This window comes from Pipistrellus kuhlii, unplaced genomic scaffold, assembly GCF_014108245.1.
Source record: "Pipistrellus kuhlii isolate mPipKuh1 unplaced genomic scaffold, mPipKuh1.p scaffold_m20_p_32, whole genome shotgun sequence".
NCBI lineage: Eukaryota > Metazoa > Chordata > Mammalia > Chiroptera > Vespertilionidae > Pipistrellus > Pipistrellus kuhlii.
Genome location: NW_023425532.1, coordinates 1,989,674 through 2,000,429, shown reverse-complemented (window position 1 = coordinate 2,000,429; position 10,756 = coordinate 1,989,674). Strand labels below are relative to the sequence as shown.

The window sequence follows — 10,756 nt, the reverse complement described above, 5'->3', positions numbered from 1 at the left end:
TGTTTCTAACTCTCTATCCCTCTTCCTTTCTCTCAGTAAAAAATCTATAAAATATATTAAAAATAATAAGATAAGAAATAAAATATTGCTAAAGGATCTGAATTAAACACTTTGACAACACCTATGGTTCCAACTGCCACCTAGTAGGTATAAAAGTAATATTTTACTTTGGAAAGAATATTTTTAAATAGCTTTATTGACCTACACATACTTAAAGTACACAATTTGATGTTTGTTTCCACCAGCAAGATAATGAATCTATCCATTACCCCAAGACTTTCCCTGTATCTCTTTGTAATCCTTTCCCTCTGTATGCCTGCTCCCACCTCCAGGAAATCACTGATCTGATCTGATCTATATCACCTTACATTAGCCTTAAAATTTCTTTTATTTGTTCTTTAAAAAATGTTTTAGATATTTTAGTTCTTTTAGCATCCCATATAAATTTTAGGATCAGCTTGACTATATCTGCAAAAAATTCTGCTGCAATTTTAATTGGAATTGCTTTAAATCTATAGAATAATTTGGAGAGAATTGGCATCTTTACTATTTTTAGTCTTCTAATCCAGTAACACAGCGTGTCTTCCTAATGATTTATTCTTCTTTGATTTTTTTTTTTAGTTGTAGTTGGCATACATTCTTCAATTTCTTTCATCAGCATTTTGTAAGATGTGTTTTGTTAGATTTATATCCAACTATTTCATTATTTGGAACTATTATAGATAGGATTATTTAAAAATTGTTTGTTTCCAATTGTTCATTCAAAGTATGATTGGTGTCTGTAGATTGAACTAGTATCTGACTTTGCTAAACTCATTAGTTCTAAGAGTATTTCTGTAGCTTCTCTGGAATTCTTTGGATCTATAAATGTCTTCTGTGAATAAAGACAGCCATATTTCTTCCTTTACAATTTGCATATTTGTGTTTCTTTCTCTTGCCCTATTGCACTCTGTTAGTGCTGTGTTAAATAGGAATAGTAAAAGTAGATATTCTTGCCTTGTTCCTAGTCTTTCTCCATTAAATATGATGTTAGCTGTAAGTCTGTTTGGAGATGCCCTTTCTCAGGTTGAGATAGTTCTCTGGTTTGTGAGGGGTTCCTTTAAATTATTGTTTTGGATATATTTTAAATACTTTTTTCTTTATTGATATGGTTTTGTGGTTTTTCTTCTTTAGGTGTTATTATGATAGATTTTTGCATTCCTGGAATAAAACCCCCTTGGTGATAGTATATTAGTCTTTTTATATATTACTAGATTCAAACTTCTAACATTTTTGTTGAGGGTTTTTGCATCTATGTTTATTAGAGATATTGGCATCTAGTTTTCTTTATTTCTACCATATTTGGAATTAATATCAATATAATATGAGTTAGGAAGTATTTCCTCCTCTTCTGTTCTATGGAAAAGAAATGCTGAGCTTGAGAAAGTCAGCCTGCTCCTTGTCCTAGACCACATGTGTCAAACACAAGGCCCGCGGGCCAAATCCGTCCCGCCAGGCCTTGCAATGTGGCCCGCACCGCGCTGTCATCACTGCACTCCGCTGCGTTTCCATCACAATGACAGTTTATGACTGTTCAGTAAACCATTCGGCCCGCGATTTAGGCTGGATTTTAGATTTTGGCCCCTTCTCTGATTGAGTTCGACACCCCTATCCTAGACGGAAGCATTATCTCATTCCTTAAAGGTCGCTTGCTGTCCATACAACCCTGAGAAATGGCCAAGGTGATATAGGGTGAGGGCTATGTATTCTTAGCCAGAAAGTAGTCTAAGGCCAGGATAATATACTGCAACCCACACAAAATAATCTAGACTGACTTGCAGATATTTGGTGTCACTGTCAATAATGACAAGGGGGCAATATGTGGGTCCAAAAGCAACCCCTTTCCCAATGGAGAGACACTTTGTTCATCACTCTTTCCCCATATATAGACATGTAACCCGAAGGGACATGATTCACTTAATTTCAGAATTTGTTGTTCAACTTGACTAGGATCATCATTCCATTGGTTTGGTTATATCCCATGGGTGGTTTCATCCAAGGCTTGTAGCCCAATTGCTAAACATGGCATAATCCGAGACCACTCAGGTATCAGGAGAAGCAGATGCGTTTGTATCAGTGAGATCTAAACAAGATCATGCTGGCCCAAGTGTTTGTACAGGCAAGAGGGAGGGCCGTGTTCAGGAGCTGACATGGATGGCATCAGGCACACCAGAATATGTCTGGCCACGTTCACATGGGTTTTTCTGTGGTTTTCATGCCAAGGAAATGATGACCAACCTGCAATCAGGTCAGATTGCAGGCTGCACCTGCTGCTTGACTCTGGGAGACCATATGATTCTTTTATCAGGTGTAGTGCTCAATCTAGGGGACAAAGAGCATTAATCCTCTTCCCATGTTGCACCTTTCAAGGTTTTAAGGCGTTCTTGCTCCAAGTACGTTCTGTCCATTGCCATGTAATTATTCTGTTTCATCCCAATGCCTATAACTTCACTTTTATCTGATCATTCAGAAAGGTCAGCTGCCAGAGGATCAAAGATACTTTTATAAAATTTACAGATTTTTTTATGTCTTCTATTTTGGTCAGTGTGGACCAAAATAGAAGACATAAATAGAACTCAGTGAACAACTTATTCAGCCAAGTGGTCATTATCTTCATGATCAAAGACTGTGTCCATCCAACAAGAGAAGTCTTACCCCAAGCCTCACTCTACGGTAACCCTATGATCTAGGACCATGTCCATCCAGAAAGAGAATGTAGGTGACTGAGCCATAATTCAATTCAAATCCCCTAAGCCCCTTTTGAGCTGAGCTGTCACCTGGAGGTTACAAACCAGGCTGACCTGGGATTGCTGTGAGGGGAAGGAAAGATACATCATGTCCAAAAATGGGCTGAATCCTGAATTTTCAAAATAGATCTCTATAATCCACCCCCTTTGTCCTGATCTTTATCCAGGAGGTGACCCCTTTTAAGGGACAGCCACATTCCAAGATCAAATTGCCTTACTATGGTATATGGATCAGGAGGAGGTAAGAGAGGTAGAGTCTGAAATCCTTTTTATTCCATTTTGTAGAAAGCTGTTTAACATTCAACAATACTAGATATCTGCTGATGGTAGGGAGCTGCAATGTCTACCAAATACTTTGACTATTGGCCCGTTGTTGGGTACACCACTGTCAGACTGCAAACCATCTGCATCCTATCTAATAAAGAGGGAATATGCTAAATGATTGTCACACCCTCACGAAGATGGTGGCACCCATAGCCAATAAGGAGGGAATATGCTAATTGACTGCCATGCCCTCAAAGATGGTGTTGCCCAGTCCTCTCAGCCCTGCTGGGGTGCCAGGCACATGGCACAGCCGGGCCTGCCCCAGGTGGGTCTGGCCACTCCGTGCACCTGCCTCTGGAGTCCCCCAGTTTCTTCAGTCCCCCTAGCTGCCCAAGGCTCAGATAACCAGGGCTGGCCAAGGCTTGTGTTGCTGGCAGTGGCAGCAGCAGAGGTGTGATGGGACATCACCTCTCCCTAATCACCAAGTCACCTCCCACCCCTGAGGGCTCCCAGACTGTGAGAGGGGGCAGGCTGGGCTGAGGTAACCCCCCTCCAGTGCATGAATTTTCACACACCGGGCCTCTAGTTAAAAACATAAGAGTCTTTTACAGTATCCAGTCTTTGATGGTGGATGCATTGCCATGTCCAGGAGGCAAAGACAGTTGGCTGCATCAGCAGCTGAATTCCAGATGGTCTCATGGGAGAGCAGGCCCTTGCTATGGGCGTCTACATGAGTTACCCAAGGTGACAACTAGTAACCATCTATTACTGACCCCCAGACCCCCATCATTGTCCCCAGAAACCCCATCACTCTTGCCAGAAACCCTCTGTCAAAGTCTCTCAGGCCCTCAAACATCAAATCAAGTTCCAGTTTGTTGTCAACTGCCGTAAAGCTGTTTCTGAGAACCCCTTCTATTCCTGGTCCCACTCCTAAGATCACCTTTCTAAGGGGCTGCTGTTTTTTGAGAGATGCAGTAAGTTTCTGTCCAGCATGGGAAAGTTAAATTGCTTCAAATTTGTGATTTTCAAACTTTTTAAAGTATCACAAGCCTTTTTAGAAACAGATAAGGTGAGGGTGGGCAGCTACTCGTGGAATTTGGTTTTCCTTGTTTTCCTTGCTAAGCGAAACTAGGGTCAGTCAAGGACAAGACCCCTCCTTTCCTGCAACCAGTGATGGCCCCATCCCCCAGCTCAAGCAAACACGCTTATTGGATGATAAGCATGTCAGTCAAAGCAAGACCCTACCCTCAATTCCCCAAAGGACAAAGCTCAGATGTTTTCACTGGTTCAGAAGGGTCAAGTCTCCATTCCAGCACCATGACCTGGGAGATGGGTGGGTCCAGACACCGCCCCCCCCCCAACCTGCACTTAAAGACAGGTCGAGGTGTCAATCAACGCTGGTTAATCAGCCCTTTACCCTCTTGCTCAGCCCAGCCTGGGCTTTAAAGCAGGAGCTCTTGATTGGCTGTCAGCTGGAGAGCCCACGCTCTAAAGGTGTCAATGCTGCTCTGATGAACAGCTGATTGACATCAGAGCCCACAGACCTGTCACAACTGGCTCTGCCTCTTTCAGGCCCTCTAAGGACACAGAGACAAGCAGGCCTGCCTGGAGGATCTGAGCCCATTCCCCCCTTCCCCGCCCCCCCCGCCCCCGCCGCTGCTTTCTGCTGATCCTTTTTAGGTGTCCTGTTCTGTTGCCCAGTCCCAACCAGGCAGGGAAGGAGGCGATGGAGTGGAGCAATGTTGATTTCCCGGACTGTGAGCAGCGGCGGGGGGGGGGGGGGGGGGAAGTAGTCTTTGCGCAGCCGCACTAGGGAAAACAAAAACCTGGAGCGGGTCCAAAACAGTTTCAAAGATGAAGTCAAAGCGCCTGCTAGTTTGCTGTTCACTTGTAGCCTTCAGAGATTGGCTTTCATTCAGACCGCCCAAGTTGAATCTTGGCTGGGACATGTATTCGCGCATGTGTGACTTTTTGAAAATATATTTAAGTTTTCTGTAATTGTGTTTTCCGTAAGAGCACGTAATACAACTGTAGTTTAAAATTAAAAAGTAAATGTAGTAAAAATAACCATAACTAATCATCTATTTTTGGTTGCACAATATACAAAATAAGAACTTTATCAATTACCTAGATTGTGATGGATATGAATAAAATTGTAGAGTTTAGGAATACTATTGAAGTTGTTATCAATTTAAAATAGGACGTTATAATTTAAAATACTTAAAGCTTAATGGAACAACAGATCTACAAACCAGCCAGAAAACAATTACCAAAACAGCAAGAGTAACTCCTTACCCATCAATAATTACTTTATACATAGATTAATTCTCCAATTGAAAGACATAGGAGAGCTGAATGAATTAAAAACAAACAAACACCAGGAGCCAACAATATGCTGCCTAAAAGAGACTCATTACAGCTGTTTGTACAGAAAATAATACAATAATTAATAAATAATAATTCAAGAATAAACTGCTGCATACAATTGTAAACCTACTTTTGCCCTACAAATTATAGACTGAGGGTGAAGAGATGGAAAAAAAAATATTTCAAGCAAATAGAAGTGGAGGGTAAGCAAGTGCAGTTATACTTACATCAGACAAAATACTTTCAACTAAAAATGGTAACTTTTATTAATCAAAACTCTTTTTCAGGGTCAGATCCCAAACCGACCTGTCTGAGCTTGTTTTTCAAAATGAAAGCTTCCCCCAAAGAGGCCACTTTGTAAGGTGAGTAGAACTTTCTGGAAAGCCCGGAAAGTGGATTCCACATAAGAAAAATGGTGGTTCAGAGGCTGGGTAGTGTGTGTAGAGAGTATTTTTCTTTAAAATGGAATCTGTTTGAATCTACCTCCCCTCTCCCACTCCTAACACCAGTCTTGCCCCATCTTGATGGGTTGAGAGTTTCTGAAGAATTCTTTCACCCTCCCCTTCCTTCCCCCCCTCTCTCCTTTTCTCTCTCTTACTCCTTTCTCTTCTCCTCTCCTCCTTCCTCTTCCTGCGTCTCTCGTTAAAATAAAAAGCCAGATTATTTTTTGTTTAATTCCCGGCAGCATGACCACAATGTGTGTGTGCTGTGGAGGGGAGAAACTCCGCCAAAAATGTGGAGAACGAATAGTCAGGGGTGGCATTTCAAAGAAGGAAGTCCTCTCTGAGAAGCTGATATTTAGCAGAAACTTGAAGGTTTCTGGTTAACTTTGTGTAGTGTGTAAAATTATAAACTCCTCCTAACCACAGCCATGGGGGCCTCAGGGGTATGGCCTATGACCACCTCCATAACCTCATCCCTAGCCATTCTTTTCCTGGGAGATTCCAGTAATCATAACATTCCAGCCAGCCAGCCTTCTGGTGGAACTTGCCCATTTCCGTGCTGTGTACTCTCAGTCTTACTCATCACCTTAAGGCAAACTTCCTGAGAACTGAGAATATCTTAGTTCAGCTCCCCCCTGAGACAAGGATTGAAGTCAAGTAGTTTACCGGTCTTGTTCACTGAGCCTTGCACATAATAAAGGCTCTATTCAACTGCAGGATGGAGGTGTATATCTGTTATGTTGCTGGAGCAAAGCTGGGTCTAAAATATCAAGGTTCACTCAGCCGGTTTGGCTCAGTGGATAGAGCATCGGCCTGTGGACTGAAGGGTCCCAGGTTTGATTCCGGTCAGGGGCATGTACCTTGGTTGCAGGCACATCCCCAATAGGGGGTGTGCAGCAGGCAGCTGATTGATGTTTTTTGCTCATCGATGTTTCTAACTCTCTCTCCCTCTCCCTTTCTCTCTAATATTCAATATAAAACGTATTTTAAAATATCGATATCATGGCTCAAATATCCTTGGGGTCAAACAGTAGGGTGAAAGCATGTTTTTGTCTGACCACTCCTACTGGCCACCATGCCCACCCTGGGAAATTCCTGAGGACAGAGATCCTGGTGACTGTCAGTGCCTGGCGCATTGTCAGGGCTTGGCACACAGGAGGAACTCAACACCCACCTCTTCATCCCAATGTAGTCTGTTCAAGGCCAGTTGCTTAGCAAAATGGCTACCATGAGAAAGATGGAGAATGCTGAGCAATGGTGAGGAAGGAGCATTTGCAAAAGGGGGAATTGCAGTTGGGAAAACTGGCATGCTTTACTAAGGCTCATCACCTGTCTACCCCATGGTAGCAATTCTGTTCCCAGATGCATATATGCCCAAGAGAAATGAGTGCATATGTCCATCAAAAGATGTTCACAGAATAATTTTATTTACTGTCTTTTTATTGTAGTACATGGGCTGGGACTGATGGGATGGAGATGTGGGCAACCATTGCTGATTAGCATAAAGGCCTATCCGGATAGCCATGAATGTGCCAAAGGTGCCACCACTTGGCATTGCAGTTTTCCTGAGGCCATCAGCTTCTGACCCCACATTCCGATCCTGGGACAGAAAAAGGGGCCAAAGAGTGCCCCAGCGACCATGCCCATGGTGCAACCCATCACCAAGCCCATCTTTTTGTGGTCAAAGCAGCTTGGCTGGGACTATCCATAGGGACCCACGGCCACAGGAATCTTGCTTATGACCTCAGTCACTCCAATAATTATTCTTATTGATTTTTTTACAGAGGAAGGGAAAAGGATAGAGTTAGAAACATCGATGGGGTAGAAACGTTGATCAGCTGCCTCCTGCACACTCCCTCCTGGGGATGTGCCCGCAGTGAAGGTACATGCTCTTGACTGGAATCGAACCTGGGACCTTTCAGTCCGCAGGCCAAAGCTCTATTCACTGAACCAAACCAGTTAGGGCAAGAATTATTCTTAATAGCCCCAGACAGAGAAGTGCCCAAATACCCACTGACACTAGAACGGATGAAGTGTGGTCTATTCCCACAATGGAAGAGAGCACAGTAATGTAACTACTGACCATGTAACTACGTGGATCTCACAAACATAGTGCTAAATGAAAGCAGTCAGATGCAAAAATGTCTCCATGCACTTACATGAAGTATTGGACTAGACAAATGAACCTGCACCGTTACAAGTTGGGAGAGTGTTTACCCTTGGGGTGGGGAGGGTGGACCTGAAGGAACTGCCTGGAGACAGAGGCACCCTGGGAGAAGACTGAAGCGCCAGACCTGTGAGTGAAGAAGCCATCTTGGATGTCCAGCCCAGTGGAGCTTTCAAATGAATTCAGCCCCAGCCACCATCTGACCCTAAGAAAGGCCTACCTGAGCCATCAAGCATAGGACCATGAAAGACAATACTAAATTGTCATTTAAGCCACTGAGTCTGAGGATGCTTGTTACACGGCAATAGAGAACCAGAACACCCAGGAAAGGCTGCAGTGGCCCTCTTAAGGTCTGACACCCCGGCTCCCACAACCCCCTCGCAACAAAATGAACACCAGCCAGTCAGATTTTCGGTTTCTTTAATAAGGTGCTCTGCGGAGAGGGCAGAATGGCAGGCAGGGGGTAGAAAAGGTGGTGCTTCTTGAGGTCCGCTGGGCATCCAATCAATCCTCATCTGGTAGCCGGATCTTGCTGGGGTCAAAGCAGTTGGATTCCATGATGGGAAGGCCATTGGCTTCTCGGTATTTTATAAGCCTTTCAGCTTCCCGGCGGGCCCACTCGTGCATCCTGGAGGCAACAGCAAGGGAGAGGGAAGACATGAGAAAGCCTCACTGGACAGCAATCCCCACCTCAGCCCCCCATTCCTCAAGGGTACAGGACAGGACTCCTGGCAGAGTCCCCTTCGACTTCCACCCTTACCTCTGCCCCCACCCAGCCCGTTCTCTCGGCCACCCCATGAACCTGTAGTCGGGCATATATGCCATAAAGGTGGTGCCAAAGACCAAGACGATGGAGACACCGAAGAAGAAGACGATCCGCATGTTCCAGACATCCAGAACGGGGTCCTTGTCGTAGCCATGAGAGTCAGGGTTCTGTGGACGGAGAAGATGTCAACAGGGCTTCCCGCTGCTCCACAAAGCCTTATGCTGGCCATGTGTGAGCTGTTCCCCAGTTTCACCTCTAACCAGTCTCCCCTTGCTCCCTAAATTCCCCTCTTTCCGCTCTTAGGACTTGTCAAGCTCCTCCCCACCACAGGGCCTTTGCACTTACTGCTCCCTCTGCCTGGAAAGCCTTTCCCCCCCCCATGTAGTCATGCCTGGATCGGCCTCCTTATTCAAAGTTTTGGCTTCTCATCTTCTCTTAAGAGGCATTCCCTCTTCACATTGTCTATTAAGTTTAACTATCAAAAACTGCCATTTTCTTTACTCAAAGATGGTTGACTATTGGCCATTTCCTATGGTTCAACCTAATAAAATTACCCCCAACCCCCAAGTCTCTCTCGATCCATTTATCCTGCCTAACATTCTTTCCAGCAGGTATTAGTTTACCAAAGTAGCATCCCACAGATCCTGTATATCACATTATCTTATATTACCAATTACATGCTCTATATTACCATTTCCAAGTGTTTGACATATTTATCTTATGTGTTTTCCACTATCGTATAAGCTACATAAGAGCAAGGGCTTTATCTGATTTCTATACTGTTGGACCCCTAGGGCCCTGACCTGTGCCTGGAGTTCAGTGGGTCCCTGACTCTTCTATTTACAGAATGAATGAGCCTCTTGTATATCCAAGCCCCTCAACCGGAAATTAATATTGATGAAATACCTCTTATGTGTCAGGCCTTTTCACAAACAGACTTCACAATATCCCAGCAAGTTGGAAAACTAAGTAACACCTTCTAAATGCTGAGTACGTACTAAGTGCCAGATGCTGTTCTGAGCATTTTGACTTATTTAATTATACGATGCAGCATTTTTAAAAAGGTGTCCTAATATTTTTTCCCATTTCGCAAAGAAACTGAGGCACTAAGGGGTTAAGTTGCTTCCCAAGGTCACTGAGGTGAGTAACTGTCAGTGCCTGTATTCCAGCCCAGGCATTCTGATTTCAGAGCCTCTGCTATTACCCAGCACAGGAGACCTGGGGGGGACCTCATGTGTCCTGACGCGCATTCAGTTATGTGAACTTGGGCAAGTCACTTGGACTTGGCGTCTCTGTGCTTCAGTTTCATCACCTGGACATGGAGTATACCAACAGTACCGAAAAGACAGAGTTGTTTGGAGCATCAGATAAGTTAACGTATGTAAAATGCTTAGAAGACTGGCACCGCGCAAGCGTCCTATCGGGTTGGATACTTTTCTGCAAAATAAGGTCAGCCTCGCCTCTGGCTCTGCACCGAAGATAACGCGGGGGAAATGAGGACAAGCTAGGCAAAACACACGAGTCCTCGAGGATTTACCCGTTGCGCAATCCCCAACCGCCTAAGAAAGTCCTCTACGGCGCCCCGTCCGCCGCCCCCGATTGACCCTCCCGGCGTCCCGTTTCCCCTCTCTCACCTTCTCATAGAGGTTTTCGTCCTCCGGTTCTGGGTCCTCCTGCCAGCGCACTGTCGGCTCCGGCTCCCGCTTCCCCACCGCGGCGGGCGGAGCGATCACAGCCCTAGCAGAGCTGGATTCCCAGCGAACCGGGGCGGCCAGGCGCCCTCGGGTCGCCGCTGCTGCCAAAAGGCGGCGAGCGCACAAACCTAACAGTCCGGGCGCCATGACAGTCGGTGCTGCAGGTTCTCAGGGGCGGGGCCGGAAGTGGAGCTCTGCGCAGCCGCAGTTGACCCGGACGCGCTGATTGTCGCTCCGCCCCCTCCGCACGAAATAGGTCCCAGCCGGTC

The 10,756-nt window shown here is 45.2% G+C and overlaps 1 protein-coding gene and 1 pseudogene across 1 annotated transcript; both read right to left on the bottom strand.

Moving 5' to 3' along the window:
* Positions 1–6,828: 6,828 nt before the first annotated feature.
* LOC118731705 lies at positions 6,829–8,256 on the bottom strand (annotated as a pseudogene).
* A 174-nt stretch (positions 8,257–8,430) lies between these two features.
* Positions 8,431–10,678, bottom strand: NDUFB11 (NADH:ubiquinone oxidoreductase subunit B11). Its single transcript, XM_036460654.2, has 3 exons — positions 10,428–10,678; positions 8,830–8,960; positions 8,431–8,655 (listed from the first exon to the last, which is right to left on the bottom strand). Exons 1-3 carry the CDS (start codon positions 10,632–10,634, stop codon positions 8,532–8,534), a joined length of 462 nt encoding a protein of 153 aa, XP_036316547.1. The 5' UTR covers positions 10,635–10,678; the 3' UTR covers positions 8,431–8,531.
* Between the last annotated feature and the right edge of the window lie 78 nt (positions 10,679–10,756).